Genomic DNA, 18,704 nt, shown 5'->3' with positions numbered 1-18,704 from the left:
CCCCATTGCCTCCCCCTCTTCCTGATCCCTCCCCTCCTTCCCACCCCTCAGCCAACCCACCTACTCCTGTCTCCTGTCCTGTTCCCTCCTTCCCCACCCCTGGCAGCCTCCGTCTGGGGTAACTATGGCCCAGTTGCACAGTGGGGAATCTGCAAGGACTCTTTCCCCTTGGAGAAGGAGGGGCCTCAGTGAACTATAATACCCTCGAGTCCGCCCGTCAAAGCGGCCATTTCCTCCAGAGGAACTGATCTCTCCAGTCTGGGGAGCTTTTGTAATTCTGGGGGATCTCCAGGCCACACCTGGAGGTCGGCAACCCTGTCCCCAAATGTAAGAAGACCCTTTTAAAAATGTTATACACAAAAAAAAATATTACTGGACAAGATTGTAACTTGTATGTGAATGTAAAACAATCTTTTTTTGGTTGCATACCTGGGGAGAAAACAAGACTTGCATTTGAGTGAATATTGCATTTGCTGCCTATTAGCTGTACTGTTCATTAGCATAATTTCAATTAATCTATAATAAAATAAAGGCCAGTAAAATATCTCACTATCATTCATTATCAGTTGTCAACTGTTGTGTTTATCAAAATTAGATGCAGCATAAAGTTAGCACTGTTTTTTATTCTTTTTATCCCCTTTCAGATTGGGGTTTGTTTGCTTTTTGGTCAAGTAAAAGATGGGGGAAATACCTGGCTGGTCTTACAGGCCTTGTGAGATATTGGTGCCAAACGCTTAAAGAATGACACGGGCGAATATTCTTCATTAAAACATAGCTCTGTTTTCTTTTCAATTTATGAAACCTGTCATGCAAACAACAGAAAGTAAAAAATGTACTAAAGCCTTTTTAAAATGTATTAAGTTCAAGGTCCTCTGTTTTTACAGCTTACCATAAGATTTGCTACAAATTTTAGAAAATTAATAATATGTAATGGTTGTCACTATTGTGCTGTTTTGTTTTTAGGTGGGGTTCATGAATGACGGGGAAATCAAAGCTGTTGACCTTGAATATTATGTAAATGGTGGGTGCACAAAAGATTATTCTGAAATGGTAAGTTTCTCACAAAATAGTAGCATGTCCACACCTGGAAAAATGGGATAAAGTGGGTTTGGTTATGTCTTGAGAGGGAGGAAGAATTTCTTGACTTTTAATTTAGCGTCCCTTATAGCCACAAGACAGACCTGCAGAACTTCAGCCCACCCAGCCTTTTTGACGCATCTTTGCAGATTCCACAAGGCACGGGGGGGGGGGGGGGAGGCTGTTCACAAATGCTTCAGTGGTAGAACATCACAGATGATGAGAAAGACCTCTGCCTGAGATCTTGGGGGGGGGCGGGGGCACTGCCAGCCACCAGAATATACTGAGCAGAAAACAGACCAGTGCTGTGACAGTATATGGCTGGTTTGTTACCAGAACTGCTCTTTTATTATAATGGGGAATTAGCTGTAGCAGTCTGTAACTATTAATATTAAGCGAGGATCATAACCTATGTTTACGGAGGTCCCGATCCCAGACACTCTAGTGAAAAAGAGGCAGACAACGAGTCAGGTCCAAACACGTGTATTGAGTGTAGCGTAAGCCTAGCTTGCACAATCATACAGAGAACATACAAGACCTAAGAAATACAGGGTATGAAATACAGAGACGTTCGCATTAGCTGGTTCCCAACGATGGTAAGGGAAATACTCACAATCCTGGAGCGAAGCAGAGACACGACAGCGAGGGTGGCCCAATGCCAGCACTGGGACCACAGACGGACAGCAAGGAGGTCTGGATAGGGAATGGCCGAGGCACGAGTGGTCTGAGAGACCAGCTTAAATACCCCAAAACGTACCCTGGGGCTGGTGCTGTACTTGGAGGTTCTCACAGATTAAAACAAAGGGTCTAATGGGCTACTGAATGGCTTGGATGGGCCACTTTGGTAATCAGATTGTGATAAGTGACACCTCAGGAAGAGGGGACAAAAGAGGGAGGGGGAAATCCAAGTGGGCTGAAAGGATGTTCCAGCGGACAGGGCTTGTCCTGATGTCATCAGCTTTGGAATGCGGAGGTTTCTTTGAGATGCATTCTCTAAGTGCTTGGGATGGTCGGCACTTAGTTCCTTCTCCGGGGCGGCTCCTAAGATATGCAGAGCGGGGCGAGGGGCTCTCGCTGCGGACGTGGTGTGCCCGCTTCGCCGAAATGGCTTCTCAAAGCAGTCTTCCTCTGGGTCTTCTGGGTGCCTGAGAACATGGATGCCGGCTGGGCATAGCCGGGGCTGGATAGCAGGCTGCCCGGTAGCGAGGGCAAGCTCGGCGACCGGCTCGCGGGAGGCTCCAGGCGGGAACTGACCAGGGAGCGCCTAGCCAGGCTCGCTGGAGGTTTCCCCGGCAGGCGCCCGGCTGCTAGCAGCGGCTTGGGCCCATATGAGGCAGGCTTCCATGGAGGCAGCGGGAACAACACTTTAAAACACAGTCCAAAGCAGGGAACAGGCACGGTCCGTGGCAGATGGCAATGTAGGCACGGGGCACATTTGTAACAGAGTCCAAACACACACTGGGAATTCCAGATACAGGTCAGGGCAGAGCTGCCCAGAAAGAGAGTCCTTTTGTGCAGTTAACCAAACATGGAGTCAGTAAACTACACAGTCTATTGCAGCAGCAGGGTAATTGACACGCAGGCAGGAAACTGACACGTGTACCAGAACACACACGTGCAAAGCAGTCTTTGGTGTAGCAGTAAAACAGCAATGCAGGAAACTTTAACACAGTTCATAGCAGGCTTCAAAGCAGGGGAGGGGGCCTACTTGGCAACAATTCCCCCCCTCGGAGACCCCGGGACGTCAGGCGCGCGGGTCTCCGAACTTGACTTCAAAGGCGAGGTGGTCGGCAATGTCCAGTGGTCGAGCTTCGAGCGAAGAAGGAGTGGGAAGGGAAGGGGGAGGAGGCGTCACTCAAAAATTTAGTTTGGAGAACCACCTAACCGAATAAGTGCAATTTAGATCAGCCAATGGGCTGCAGGTCTCTGGGTTCACACCAGGGGGTGTGCTAAGTGCAATTGTCAGAATAAATAGTAATAATTCATAGCAGTAGTAATTCATAGTAATAGGCAGCAATGATCAATTCATGCATATAAATAGCAATAATTCATAATTGTGTACATTGATTAATTCATGGATGAGGGTAATTCATACGGAATTCATGATGGGTTAAAAGCATTAAAAACCAGGAGCAATTCATATACATGGATTAATTCATAAGCATAAGATTTAAAAGCAAAGACAATTCATGGTTCAATTCATGAATGTAGGAGTAAAAGCAATTCATACAGGATAAAAGTGAAATGTGCAAGCAAGGCATAGTTCATTGAGGGTAGGCTAATTCATAAGTGGTTAAAATCATAAATACATATATGTGATTAAAAGCAATAGTTCATGAAGTTGAAAGCAGCAAGGATAAAAGCAAGTGCGTGGAAACAATTCATGAGGGGTAGGCGGCGGAAGGGCTCATGGGGGCAGAAAAATACACTCTGCAATTAAAAACCAAATCAATATGGCTGGATTAAAATCAAATTCATAGACTAGAACTGCCTCGGCGGAGGGAGTTGGGTTAAGAAGGCAATTCAGAAGGTTAAAACCAAATTCATCAGGATAAAGTTCATGGGCGCACTTGCAGTAGATAGAGGGAGGGGTTAGTTCGGGGCTAAATTCATGGGAGTTAAAATTCATAAAAGCAATGAGAAGAAACTCATAAAACAATAGGGCTACAAAGATCACAGACGGCTCAGTCCGCAGTACAGCTGCTGGACTGGGTTGCATATTTACAAGAACAAGCAAGCTTAGTTCATGTGCTCCAAAACACACTTCCACCCCCCCTTGCTGTCTGCATCAATCCGCAGAGCAGGGTCGGCAGGCGGCGAGAAGGGCTCCAGGCACACAGTTCTAGTCCTCATGGCGGTGGCGTTGCTGGCGGTCGTTCGTAGGCAGGCCGTGGGCTGGGAGGCCGAGAAATATGTCCCCCCCTAGTCCACAAGAGGGCCTCGGAGCGGCGTCCGGCAGCAGAGCGTCCATGGGGCTGGTTCAGGATTCATACACATAATAAACATAATCATAGTTCATACCGGCACAAGCAATAAAACAAACAAGGGTTAAAGGAGGGCGCCAAGAATAACCATTAGGGCAAGAGGAGGTCTGGATTGTAATGGTCCAGACGGTAGGATAGTCGGAGTTGCTGGAGCTGTCGGCGGCTCCAACAGCCCAAATAAAGTAGTGAGGCACACAACAAAACTTGAAAGGCCAAAATCACAACGATCGGGTGCAAAGCCAAATTGTAAATTCCAGTGGCAGTGGGGCTCCAGCCAAAGAGGGTCTCCCACCACGAATGCTCGCCGGTGGTCTTGATTCGCTGGACAAGATCCAAAATCTCCTTGCCGTTGTGGGACACAACCAAAGCAGTGGTGTCCCCGTCCCTCTGGATGCTCTGGAGGGTGCGGTGGAGCTGGGGGTGGGCCAGGAGCTCGTGGATTAGCTCCAGGCCGATGCCAAGGGCGACAGGCTTCACATAACGATAGATGGAGGGTGCCACCAGGATCTCTTCTTGGGTCCAGACCGGTACCGTGTAGGTGAAGTCGCAGGCTGCCACCGAAGACAGGTTGCAGAAGCAGCGGTTGACTCCCGGGATCACGGGCTTGAGCTGGAACGAGTTCAGGATCACAAAGTCGCAGGCCGTTCGCACGCAGGCACATCCTTTCCCAAGGTAGACCACCGCGGAGCTGTTCTCCTGGACGACCTCGAAAGGGCATTCGTTGAGGGCGTCGACTTGCGGGGCTACACAGGGATGATGCGGTGCAAAGGCTTGGTCTTGGCAGATGAAGCCGGTCTGGTCTCGATGCTGGCACCCTTGGAGGCTGACGAGCTGCCATCCGGTCGGGGTGAAGCGGGCCCAATGGTCGGGGTGGCGGGCGTAGAGGACCTCGGTGTCGCTGACTTGGAGTCCCAGAGGCACGACTGGATACACATGGAATGACTCGTGCGCACTGGCCGTTAATAAAAATAGTTTAAGCTCCTGGGTGGTCGGTGAGAATGAGGAATTTACAAGAGACCACCAGGATTCAAGCTCCAGTTCTATGGGTGACAATTTGGGCATAATCAATCTTTTAATTTCTAGGGGCAAGTGCCCGTCCGTGGCTTGCCGAATTAGCCCCATGGCCACAGCCTGATTTAATTGTTGGGCTTGCATACATGCCATGGCTATTGACATGTTGCGTTCCAAAGACTGTGTTCCCTTGAGCAGCAGAGAAAAATCTCTTTCAATTTGACTCTCCCAGTTAACTAAAATGGAGCTGATCTCGTGTTGCCCATTCGAAATGGAATTTAGGGACTGCACCACCGGTTTACCTAAGTCAGAGATGCTAGTCGTGACATGGGCAAACTTATTAGCGAGAGTCTCAATATTGACCGAATCCATGATTGCTAAGCCTCCGGCTGCAGGAGCAGTCCAGTCGGCAATGCTTCGTCTGGCACGCGAGAGAGAGGGGGAGGGATCGATTCACAGTTGTAGCCATGCATTCCAACCCTTGCTACCGGCCTCCAGATAGGGAGCGCACTGCGGCAGCCTCTGGGTTACATTTAGCTCAGCTAAGTCTATGCGGATCTCTTTTAAAGACATTTGCGGGCGGACTAGAACTCTCTCTCGAATGTCAGTTTTCAAAACATGGGAGCCCACTATATGCGTGCCTTGGCTTAATTGTTCATTGCTAGCAATCAAAGGGTCAATTTGGATGGTGTGGGTCTCCTGGGTCCGGATCAGCAGGGAATAATTGCCTGGTTCATGAGTCAAATTTACAAAGAGCAGCCCAAGCCGGTGAAATTTCTCTACTAGGGGCTTGGTTTGGCATTCGGGCGTCTGTTGAACCAGTATCCAATCGGGTGGGCCGTGTTTGGCTAGGTCTTCCTCCTTTACAATCCAGGTCAGGTTCTCCCAGCGTTCTATAGCAAAGGAGAGAACTGCGCCTGAAGGGGGCGTGATAGTGACTGATGCAGATTCGGTGGTAGTGGTGCCTAGTAGGATGGTCATTCTGAAGGGGTCTCCTGCCTTCCATACTGCGGCCGACACTAAAATAACTTCACAGTATGGTCCGAGAGCCTCAGTGACAAATGGCGAGGTTTCGAAGTTGGCAGGGGTGGTATATTTGTCTACCACCGGGACTGCGGTGGGGGCTGGCCTTATACGGGGAAGAAACATACATGGGATCGGAGCAAGTGGTGACACTGTATCAGTAGGCGAGTAGCATACTAATTCTTGAGACAGAGTTTTTACTCCTACACATAAAATAACAAGCTCTGGGGGTCGGATCCACTGCTCTTCACAACTGCGGAAGTTTGTGCGATCCGTGGGGGTGGTCATATTGCTCTGCTGTACAACCTTGCAGACCATCATTTCGTTTCCTGCCAGTGTATTGATACATCTCCAGTGGGGGTAGGGCATTAATTTGGACGGGCGTCCCTCTATTAGGGTGCCTGCCAGTACGAGCAAACACAGGGTAGCCAGGTGCCTCATCTCCTGGCCTTCCTTTTCCTTTTGTGGTGAAAATATCCCGGGGAGACCTGCGGATATAAGTACAGGCTCCCTGAGTTTATTGCAGCAAAATAAATGAGTGAGGTGAAGTAGGGAAAAAGAAAAGGGAGGGCGTTTTTCTGCCAGCACTGTCTATTAAGCGGGGTTCGAACGAGAAGTCCCGGAGCACTAAGCGAGCCTTCCAGCTTGTTGCTCTGGGGAACTCCTGTGCGAAGGTTTCTTTCTATAGCATGTATATTTCAGAGGGGAAACGTCTTTACGTCGGGCAAGGGTCGGCTGTGCGTTAGGCGGGGTTATGCAAACTCGCCCCAGGGGTCCCTGGGTGCCTAGGCTATGTGGCCTTCAGGTGCCCCTTGCTTGGCGGCGGGCTATTTTTATTTTGCGGGCTGAGAGCTATCGGTCCGGCTCGGCCTGGCCTTGCCGTTTTAAAATGGAAAAAAACTAAAGAGCGGCTTCCATTAACTATAAGGGTTGCTGCAGACGGGGGCCCTCGCTTTAATTTTCAAAAATAGGCCTTCGTCATATATTTGCAGGACAACCAATTTTTGGAGGGACTCCCTCGGGAGGCCCCATCTTCTAGTTAAGAGAAAAACGATACACCGGGCAAAAAGGAAAAATACACTGAGCAAAAGAAAAATGCACTGAGCCAAAAGAAAAATACACGGAGCAAGAGGCATACGGGTGTGGGGTACTTTCGGGTTGCCCTCACTTGGAAGGCCTGGCAGGGCTTCGTTAAAACTTCAACATGTCTCCCCCCCTTCTTTTCCCTTGTGCGGTACGGGCAAGGGAAAAGATATTAGTACGTGGGGCGAGCGGCTGCTGGCGGAAAGGGCCGAAGTGGAGCCGAGGGCGCTCGGCGGCGTTTATCGAAAAGCGGCGGAGGCGGCCGAGATCTGCCGGCGCCACTGGGTCTGGGTTATTCGGGGGTCATCTTGGCGCGGGGGATCCTGGCTATGTAAATGAGGTACGCTGCCCCTTGTGCGTGGCGAACGCACCTCAATAACATATTCCAGAGGGCACATATTTACAAAATACTGGCGGGACTTTTACTTTTGCACTAAAGCGTACTAGATGGTGGCGCCGTATAGCAACTCACCATGACGACTATGAACATTAGTAAAAGAGGGATGTTGGGCTATCTGGGGGTCCTTTTACAGTGGAGGCACGGCCCTCAAAGCCAAAGCCGACCATCATGCGAAAGCGTGGGTCTGGCAGGTGAGACCCCGAATCTACGTAGATGCGGGATCTTCACCAGCACGGCGGGTGATATATTTTCGAATACAGGGATCACCTTATTTGGTGGTTCCACCATGTTCGAAAGAATACAGTCACCTCTGGGCTAAAGCCTCTCCAAACACTTCCACACACAGCAAATCTGTTTTGCCTGTGCAATTTTTTTCCGAACATGCGGCTTACAATCCAATTGAGAATCACTTTCGGTGGTGGTCCTATTTGGCTTTGGTTGCCGTGTCTTCCCCAAGGGTCCCAACTGTGGGGCCCGCCTAATGAAGTTAAAGAATAGAATTGGAAAAACTCTTAACACTCACACTTACATCTACATATTCTACTGTTTCTTTTATACTAAAGCTACAAAGGTCTGGTCTAAGGGGACCCAGGGTATCTCTGGCCCAGGGTGAAGGGATATTTGGCGAATCACTGGGCAGAGGGGGGCTGGGCTGGTGGCGGTTCCCCCAGGGTCGTACACAGGAGGGGCGGTTTGCAGCGGCTTCCCTTTCCATTCTTTTAATTGAGAGGCGTGAAAGTATTTTAGCCACGTTCCTCCTGTCTTTCTCTGGATGGCTACCTGATAGACAGCTGGGGAGACTCTTTTTGTGATAGGGACTGGGCCTTGCCATTTGGCTGCTAGCGAATGCGCCTTTTGCGAGAACTTCCTGTATAGGACGAGCTGTCCTTCCTCCCACTGCCTGGGGTTCCTGACCCATCCTAATTTGCGGTCCATATCCTTCTGAGCTGTGCCCAGCTTCTGGGCTACTTGCATGTGGACGGCGTGTATGGATGAGAGCAGGTCTTGGACCCAAGCATCATTAATCACTACAGGCTGCATATCGGAAGGGAGCTGCGTATCTAGCCAGAAGGCTTCTGGGAGCTGCATTCTTCGCCCTGTCATCACCATATGGGGTGTGAGCCCGTGAACTGCGGTAGTGCCTCTAATGGCCATTAGGATTATGGGGAGTTTTTCATCCCAGTCTCTCCCGGAGGAGCGAACCATCTTGCGGAGAGCCTCCTTGAGGGTCCGGTTGGTTCTTTCTATGGCGCCTGAAGCTTGAGGATGGCCGGCTATGTGGAACCGTTGCTGGATGCCTAGTGCTTTACAAAGCTCCTGCGTAACTTCTCCGATAAAGTGTGAGCCTAAATCGGAGTCCATGACTCGCACAATGCCCCATCTTGAAAAGACATTGTTGAATAGTAGTTTGGCTGTGGTGGCTGCATTGTTGCGCTTGCACGGAAACGCTTCGACCCATTTGCTAAAGGGGTCTATGACAGTGAGGCAGTAGCGATTGCCGCGAGCAGTGGGGGGAAGGGGGCCGATAAAGTCAATCTGTATGCGAGCCCAGGGTCCATCAATTCTCTGATGCTGGAGGGGAGCTCTAGGTCCGGTGGGGTCTGCATTGACCATAGCGCAGGACAGACAGTTGTCTACCCATTGCGCTACTTCGGTGCGCATGCCAGGCCACCAACCAACCTCTTTTACCCTTTCCAGAGTCAGATCCTTGCCTCGGTGTCCCTGCTCGTGGACAAACTGAATTAAGTCAGCCCTAACTTCCAATGGCACTACCCAATGGCGTTCGCCGGCTGCATCTACTGCCCAAACTATGCCTTCCTCTTCTCTGATCATGAGTCTCCCTGTCTGATCCCTTCCTGCGGCTAGGAGGTCAGTTATTTCTGGGTCAGATCGCTGCAGTTGTGCTAGGTCTAGTGTTCCTGCGGTTCCCTGAGCTTGGCTGCGGGCTTGTGCCCGAGTGGTGACAGGGCGGAGGGGACAATCGGTGGCAGATTCCGGTAGGGGAGCATTTTCAGTGGCGGCTGCCTTGGCTGCAAGGTCTGCCTGGTCATTCCAGTAAGCGGTCTCTGAGTTCGTCTTCTGGTGTCCCTTGACATGGGTCACCTGCGTTGGGCCTGAGCGAGACTGGAGGAGTGCTGCTACTTGCTGCCATAGCTGTAGGTGGGCTACGGGTTTCCCATCACTAGCTCTCCACCCCTGATTCTGCCACACCGGGAGCCAGACGTGGCGGCTTTGGCCGTCCAATCCGAGTCTGTGTAAATGGCAAGTGGGCTTTCTGGGGGCTCAAACTCAAGCACTGCCAGAAGCGCTTGCACCTCAGCCGCTTGGCTGGAATGGGGGCGGGCTGGACCTTTGAGGGTATGGGCGTCGCTCACTCGCACGGCGCCGTAGCCGGTCCGAGGGGAGCCTCCAACGTGAAAGGAGGAGCCGTCACAGAACCAGCATGTGAAGCCGTTCTGTCGGGCTTCCTCTAGCGGGACTCCCCAAGTGACTGGCCAGACAACCTGCGGTGGCGGGTCCAGGGGGCACTCGTGCTCGGTCCCGGTTACCAATAGGCCATAGGGGGCTGGTGGCTCAGTGGTCTCCTTTTTAAATTCTACTCCGCGGTTGACCAGGGCCAGGGTCCACTGTGCTATGCGGGCGTTTGAGACTTGTCCGTCTTGTATTTTTCCCGACAGGATATATTTGAGGGGCGTGTGAGTGGTTTGAACTATTGTACGTGAACCTCCTATGATAAATTCCCAATGGGTCAGACTCCAAACCAGAGCAAGGCATGTCTTCTCGCATGGGCTAAACTTAGTTTCTACTGCGGTTAGGTTGCGAGAGGCATAGGCTACTACTCTAGCGGTTCCTGCTTGCTGCTGGGTGAGCGTGGCTCCTATGCTCTTGTCTGATACAGCTAACTGGATAAAGAATGGCTGAGTTACATCTGGATGGGCTAGGGCCGGGGCTGCGGCCAGGCTGCGCTTTAGCTCGGCTAAGGCTGTCTGTTGCTCCGGTCCCCACTCCCAGGGAGTGTTCTTCTTGAGGAGAGCATAAAGGGGGCGAGCTTTGTCTGCAAAGGACTCGATGAAGTCTCGGGAAAAGTTAAAAGTTCCTAGAAGGGCTCTGAGGGAGGGGACATCGGTGGGTGCAGGCAGCTTGGAAATGACCTCCATTCGCTGGGCGTCCGGGGTGCGACCCTCGGGTCCCAGGGTCAGACCCAGGTACTTGACGCTGGTCTGAACCAATTGGGCCTTTTCCCTGCTTGCCTTGAACCCAGTCTCGCGGAGGAGTCCCAGGACTTCCCTGGTGATTTGGCGGGCTAATTCTTCCGTGGGGGCGTGGACTAAAATGTCATCCACGTAGCTCAGTACGTGGGGCCTCGAGGAGGGTTGGAGGCGTTCCCACATCTGAACTACATGGGCATGACAAATGCTGGGGCTGGAGTGGAATCCCTGGGGTGTCCGCTTGAATGCGTATTGCTGGCCGCGGAAAGTGAACGCGAACTTGTACCAGCAAGACTCATGCAACCGGATGGAGTGGAAAGCATTGGCCAGGTCTATGACCGAGTAGAACCGGGACCCAGCGGCAATGGCCGTTAGGATCTCATTATACTTGGCCACAACCGGGGCAACTGGAGGGGTGGTGGCATTCAGGGCACGGAAGTCGACCGTCATTCTCCAGGTCACTCCATCTGCTTTCAGAACTGGCCACAATGGGGCGTTGCAGATGGACTGCATCGGGAGTATGACGTCCCACTCAAGGAGTCCTTCTATGGTCTTGGCTATCCCTGCCTCAGCTTCTGCTGGGTACTTGTACTGTCTTTGGGGAGGGGGGTCCTTTCCTTCAATCAGGACGCAGGCGCCCTTCACTATCCCACACTCGGCCTTGTCTGTCACCCACACTTCGGGAAAGTCCTGAACCCAGGGGTCTCCTGTGATGGGGGCGAGAGGAAGGGGGGCCTTGAGGGCTGCGCATCGATGGACCGCATTAACAAAGTCTGGGCCTCCCGGGATGCGCCACAGGAGCCCGTTCGCTAGGTCAATGGTCAGTCCCTCGGCACGGAAAAATGGCATGCCCAAAAGTCCATCGTCTTCTCCCCGGTTTGCGCACGCCGAAATCCGGGTGGCCAGGTTCCCAACGGAGAGGGGGATATCCTGCCAGACCGGGGATTCCTGCGTGCCGCCTCCAAAACCGGCGAGCTGCATGGTTGTGGGGGTCTGGGTGCCCTTTGCAACTAAGGTGGGCCGGAGTATATTAAGTGAAGCTCCGGTATCTATGAGGAGGGTGGCAGGCTTCTTCTTTTCCCCGGGAGTCCCGATCCCTGCCTTCACTGTCGGTCTCCCCCATGTGTCCGGCTTTAGTTTGGCAACTATGCCCACGGAGGGAGACTGGGACTCGGGGCAACCCTATTCTGATCCTGCACCCTGATCGGTGGAAGCGGCGCTTCCTCTAAAGGGGTTGTTGGGGCTCGGGCGTTCCCGAACCGCAGCTATCGGGGGACTCGAGAAGGGAGGGTCTGGCGGCAAAGGGGGCGCCGACGGAGGTACTGGGGGCTGTTGCTGGTCTTCCCACTCCATGATCGCCTTCATTAGAACGGACGTGGGCTTTCCGTCGAAGAGCTCCATGTTCGCTCCAATGTTTTTGAGGCGCATCCAAAGTTCCCAACTGAGGGAGTCCCTGGACTGGGGCGTGCTGCCCCAGACTGATCTGGAGGCACTAGACTGATCTGCACTAGACTGATCTGGAGGCGGGTAGACCTGATGGTGGTACGGGTGCGATGCTCGCGAGTGAGAAGGGGCTATGGGTGCATCCTGTAGTCGGGGCTCGTGGGGTCCTTGCTGGGAGGAGGAACTGTAACTCGGGGCGGGCGCAAAGGAGACTCCCGGGCGGTAGTCCCTTGGTCCCCTTCCCCGGTTAAAGCTACTGCTCCTTCCCCTCAGGATTCCTCCCCTTGCCTCCGGATACGGGCTGCGTCCCTGTGGTCGGTATTGAGAGTGGGGGCCATGATTGGCATAGGTGACTGCACTTATCGGCTCGCTCTCCTTCCTACGAGAGGCCGGGGGCTTCACATGGCGGATGGCGCCGGTTTCTCGCAACAGGCCAGCAATGCTTCTGATGCGGGCTTCCAGGTCTCCCCATGAGATGCTCCCGGGCTCCACTCCTGCTAGTGCTAGGCGGGTGGTACTATTGAGTCCATCTAAGACTGCTCTCCTGAATTCTAATTCGTCAAAGTCGGGTACATCGCTTGCATCCAAATCTACTTCATCTGCTAGCTCTGCAAGAAGCTGCTTTCTAGCTAAATATGCCTCTGGGTCCTCTCCAGGTTTCTGGGACTCCGCAATATACAGGGCTTTCAAGCTCTTGGTGGGCCACAGGAATGCACAAATTTCCTTAATTGCTCCATACTGGCTGCGCGTGGCTAGCCTTCGGTTAGAGATATAGGCATTCAGGGCCGAGACTATCTCAGGGGCGGCGCATTGGCGGGCCAGTTGGGCCACATCGGAACCACTAGCGGAGGGCTGGGAGGTGGTCACATGGGTGAACCACTGGATGGCCGTGTCTCGGTTTAGGGGTCCCATGCGATCTGCTATGGCTTGGAGCTCATCGGGCCTCCAATTGCGAGTCTCCTTAACGACCCGGTCTGTTTTCCTGCCATCCTCGTCCATGGATACTATTTCCTTGGTGGCTATTGGGTGGAGGGGCTGTGGGGCTTCCGCAGACTGGGGCGAAGGGGGTGACCAGTTGTCGGTACTACCTTCGGGGAGGGCCAAGAGGGCTGAGGGGTGCACGGCGGAAATTACGGCCTGTTGCATCCCCAAGTGTTGCTTTAGGGCCTCTAGCTCCCTCTTACAAGCTGAATGGTCCGCGGCTGCGGTTTTAGATTGGTTGTGGTCCGCCATGAACCGGGCGGCATGGGTGAGCTTAGTAATCTCTTCTTGTCCCTCCGTTAATGCGTGCTCAGCCATATCGGCACGAGCGGTGGCCGCTTCAGCCTTGTGCTGAGCGTCCTGGAGGGCAGTAGTTAGTCCTTGCTTCTCTAATATGAAATTGACGCGTTCGGCGCGACACTCAACTGCTTTCTCCTCATGGTCTCTCTCCTGTTCGACTAGTTTGGCCCTGAGACTCTGGATTTCTAGACGCAAGGCGTCCTGCTCTCGTTTTGACCTCTCCTCTAACTCCTCCTGTGCTGTTTGCAACTTGCTAATTAGGGACACGCTGTCCTGCAGGGCGGTGAAAAGTGCCCAGGCTCCATATCTGTCCTTTTTGCTAGACCTAGGTTTCTCCTTGTCACAGAAGTCCTGGAAGGCGCTTCTAACTATCTGGAGTGGGTCGGGTCCCTTGAAGGAACCGGCTTCCCAAGGGCAATCTCCCTTCTTCACTAGCCACTTCTCCAGGCGGGGCACGGTGGGGTTTGCCCGGTACATTTTTCCTTTTAGTTTAAGGCTGATCTCGGGGGAGGTTAAAGAGTGGATCAGCGACACCAGGGGTGGGGCGATTAAAGCTGCTCAAGGGTTTTAACAACTTCTTCCTCTCTATGTCCCTTTTGGGAGGTTTATCCTTCCCTCAGGTCCTCAAGGGTTTTTACCAGGGGGTTTTAAGATTCTACTTTTAGGGTTTACGGGGTATTTTAAGGGTCCTTCACTCGGTTCTTCTCCACCGGGGGAGAAGGAAGAATTCCTATTCCCGTTTCAAGCTTGCCTACAAGCCACGGGACCAGGAAAAGTTTACTGGCTCAGAGGGTGCTCTCAAGCTTTCTAAGCCCAAGAACCAAAAACGCTCAGTGCTTCCAAGCCTCTGCTCAGAAGCCAAAGCTCAGGGGTCTCCCAAGCCTCTACTCGGAAAACCAAAGCTCAGGGGTCTCCCAAGCCTATGCGCTCAGAAAACCAAAAAGTGTTCCCAAGCCTCTGCCCGGAAAGTGCAACTAAGGGGTCTCCTAAGCCTCTGCTCAGGCAACCAGAAATGCTCCCAAGCCTCTGCTCAGAAGCTGCAAATGCTCTCAAGCTCTCTACTCAAGAACTAAACTCCAAAAAGTCCCCAGGCCTCACGCTCAGAGACAAACGGTTAAACTGTCTCCAAGCCAAGACCAAAAGACTGAAAGCGCTCAAGGACTGCCTCTGCAAGTCCCCAAGCAAAATTGCTCAGGAGTAAAGCTTACTGTACTCCCAAGCGAGGTGCGCTCAAGAGTTCTAACAACTCCCAAGCAAAAGTGTGCCCAAGAGTCCCACTGACTCCCAAGCGAGGTGCGCTCACGAGTCTGACTTAAAACTCGCAAGCGGAAAGGCGCCCAAGAGTCTAACTTAAAACTCTCAAGCACGGTGCGGCCGGCTGCCGCGGGGCTTCAGGAACCTGGCTTCAGATTCCCAAAGCTAAACTGACTGAACGGACTATCGATCCCTTCACGTTTCCTCCGGAGCGGGGATTGAAGCCTAAGTGCTGGCAGGAACGGGGGTTTGGACGGACTTAGGAGAGACGGGGGAGGGCGGAAAAGAATTTTATATGTGCTGCTTCAGGATATATATATCTATAGAGCCTACTTCTAGGATCCCACCCACATAGACGCGTTTAGGCGGCCCGGAAGGTGGCCAGGAACTTCACCAGTTCAGAGGTCCTCACCCACAGTACACCGGTTATAACGGCTGGAGGGCCTCGCGGTGCACCACAAAAGGCAAGTAGTCCAAAGCTGGCTGAAGGAGGAAATGGGGAAAAGCCAACCCACAAGATAGAAATGCTCGCTAGAGCCACACACACTCACACTTTTAATTCCCTGAGCTAAATTGCACTCTTTACACTGAGGTCTGGAAAATTTTCCTCTAAGTCAGTTCGCTGAAGACACGCGTGTCGACTCACGTGTATTCACACGAACTGGGTTATGCCCGCATTCTCCACCAGTAAACTGTTACCAGAACTGCTCTTTTATTATAATGGGGAATTAGCTGTAGCAGTCTGTAACTATTAATATTAAGCGAGGATCATAACCTATGTTTACGGAGGTCCCGATCCCAGACACTCTAGTGAAAAAGAGGCAGACAACGAGTCAGGTCCAAACACGTGTATTGAGTGTAGCGTAAGCCTAGCTTGCACAATCATACAGAGAACATACAAGACCTAAGAAATACAGGGTATGAAATACAGAGACGTTCGCATTAGCTGGTTCCCAACGATGGTAAGGGAAATACTCACAATCCTGGAGCGAAGCAGAGACACGACAGCGAGGGTGGCCCAATGCCAGCACTGGGACCACAGACGGACAGCAAGGAGGTCTGGATAGGGAATGGCCGAGGCACGAGTGGTCTGAGAGACCAGCTTAAATACCCCAAAACGTACCCTGGGGCTGGTGCTGTACTTGGAGGTTCTCACAGATTAAAACAAAGGGTCTAATGGGCTACTGAATGGCTTGGATGGGCCACTTTGGTAATCAGATTGTGATAAGTGACACCTCAGGAAGAGGGGACAAAAGAGGGAGGGGGAAATCCAAGTGGGCTGAAAGGATGTTCCAGCGGACAGGGCTTGTCCTGATGTCATCAGCTTTGGAATGCGGAGGTTTCTTTGAGATGCATTCTCTAAGTGCTTGGGATGGTCGGCACTTAGTTCCTTCTCCGGGGCGGCTCCTAAGATATGCAGAGCGGGGCGAGGGGCTCTCGCTGCGGACGTGGTGTGCCCGCTTCGCCGAAATGGCTTCTCAAAGCAGTCTTCCTCTGGGTCTTCTGGGTGCCTGAGAACATGGATGCCGGCTGGGCATAGCCGGGGCTGGATAGCAGGCTGCCCGGTAGCGAGGGCAAGCTCGGCGACCGGCTCGCGGGAGGCTCCAGGCGGGAACTGACCAGGGAGCGCCTAGCCAGGCTCGCTGGAGGTTTCCCCGGCAGGCGCCCGGCTGCTAGCAGCGGCTTGGGCCCATATGAGGCAGGCTTCCATGGAGGCAGCGGGAACAACACTTTAAAACACAGTCCAAAGCAGGGAACAGGCACGGTCCGTGGCAGATGGCAATGTAGGCACGGGGCACATTTGTAACAGAGTCCAAACACACACTGGGAATTCCAGATACAGGTCAGGGCAGAGCTGCCCAGAAAGAGAGTCCTTTTGTGCAGTTAACCAAACATGGAGTCAGTAAACTACACAGTCTATTGCAGCAGCAGGGTAATTGACACGCAGGCAGGAAACTGACACGTGTACCAGAACACACACGTGCAAAGCAGTCTTTGGTGTAGCAGTAAAACAGCAACGCAGGAAACTTTAACACAGTTCATAGCAGGCTTCAAAGCAGGGGAGGGGGCCTACTTGGCAACAGGTTCCTGCATTTACAGAGTTCACTATTACAAATTTACTATCTATCCCCATGCACTAGGTAATGGAGTATGCAGTGCTACAAAGTTTTAATGCTTATGACATCCCCAACTTCCGGTGTCGCGGACGTGCCTGCAAGACTAATTTGCCATCGAATACCGCATTTCGAGGATTTGGTTACCCACAATCAGCCCTTTCTGCAGAAATGTGGGTTTCAGCTGTGGCAGACGAGCTTGGCTTGCCTCATGAGAAGGTGAATAAAGGAACGATAAGTCATCTTGGAGGACTAATTCAGTTTGAAACTACATGTTTAGTAAATGTTTGTTCTCAGGCCCATATTGAGTATTATATAAATGGTAGGTGATGGGACACTTGTAGGGGAAAATCAGCAGTAGAGGCTATACCCGCCAATTTCCCCATGCAAAGGTCGCTGATTCCTAAAGCTCATGTTTTCCCAGCCAGGCTTCCTTCCATTTTAGGGGCCTGTCTGGGAAATTAAGGATGGCTTCAGAAAAGGGCATTTTTATGGGTGAATTGTGGAGGGAAGTAGGTCAAAGTTCTCTTCATAGAATCATAGAGTTGGGAGGGGTCTTACAGGCCATCTAGCCCAACCTCCTGTCCAATGCACCAGTTTTGCCAGGAAATGCCCCATCTCCAATTCCCACATTGATGCTTCAAGGGAAACAAGAGATTGGGAACCCCGAATTTCCTTCATAGTATAGTTTTGCTGTTTGCAAATGGCCACCGCCCTGAATTCCTGACAAATATTGGCCAAGTCAGAAAATAAGCATCAGGACACATACTGTGTGATTCAGGATTAAACCCTTGGAGCATTTCTGTTCCTCGTTTTAGGGTGAGTTTTCACATGTTGATTTTACAAATCTTTCTACTTAAGGTGAATGTTAGGGGGGAAAAGGAATATTCTGTACTGGAAAATAGTTCAAACTTCCGCTTGGGTGGTAAAACCGAGAGGCCAAGATCACAGTCCAGAGCCATGTGAGGGCACACTTAAAGCTGCCTTTATGGACCCTTCGCACTTTTTTTTTTTTGCCTCAGCCTAGAGAAAGTTGATTTTAAATGAGACTGAAGCTCAACAAACTCCTCCTGGGTGAGGACTTTGCTGAGGCAATTGTAGAATAATTTCCTGGGGATGAGGGAAGATTAGACGTTAATCTACTGTGATGCTTTGACAGTTAATTCTCTTGGATTCATGAAGTTTTTCATATTGTTCTCCTCAAATGGGTGGGGAGTCACAATGTGGTCCTTATTGGGAGCTTGATGGTAGCCCTGCCTCTACATCTTTCTATAGGAAGGTCATTTTGCTTAGAAAGAGCTACTATTTTTTAAAAAAAACCTTGGGTGTGTAAAGTCTGAGCCTTATGTTTGAACTTCTGCTGTGTTGACTATTGCCACCTGAACAAATCCTCTCTTCACCATGAGAATCTATTTAAATGTTTTTGCCTTTTCTTGCCGGAGACGGCAGAAGAAAATATCAATGATGGTCAAAAGTGTGTGGGGGGGGCCTTTACTAAATGTTTCTAGTTTGTATACCCTTTCATCATCTTCATCAATACTTTCCTCCTGCCTTCTTCAAGAAGTTTAAGAGGCACTTTATATTGTTGTTTTTAGGGCTGATTCTTGGGTCCCCATGAATTAATATCTCTGATTATTCCAGGAGAAAAGTTGTCATTTAAAAAAAAATAGCAGCTGCATGACCCAGAGTAGCACAGAGAGTCAGTGATGAGGTGGACTAGTAACAATACTTTCTGGCACTTGTGGAGTCAAACACTTTGATAGCAGAGTGTGGTTGGAGCACCACATTACCATTGGAAGGCCCATAATACAGCAACCTTGCTAAA

General features: G+C 51.5%; 1 protein-coding gene across 1 annotated transcript in view; it reads left to right on the top strand.

Annotated features, from left to right (window-relative positions):
* The window catches only part of LOC129324156 (aldehyde oxidase 3-like), a 151,105-nt gene that overhangs the window by 92,235 nt on the left and 40,166 nt on the right, over positions 1–18,704 (top strand). Inside the window, exons 24-25 of the mRNA XM_054971196.1 lie at positions 964–1,050; positions 16,907–17,098. Coding sequence (XP_054827171.1) covers positions 964–1,050; positions 16,907–17,098 — 279 coding nt within the window. The remainder of the gene's footprint in view (positions 1–963; positions 1,051–16,906; positions 17,099–18,704) is intronic.

Source organism: Eublepharis macularius, chromosome 2 (assembly GCF_028583425.1).
Source record: "Eublepharis macularius isolate TG4126 chromosome 2, MPM_Emac_v1.0, whole genome shotgun sequence".
Taxonomy (NCBI): domain Eukaryota; kingdom Metazoa; phylum Chordata; class Lepidosauria; order Squamata; family Eublepharidae; genus Eublepharis; species Eublepharis macularius.
Note: the sequence above shows the minus strand (reverse complement) of the source record. Positions and strands in the feature narration are given on the sequence as shown.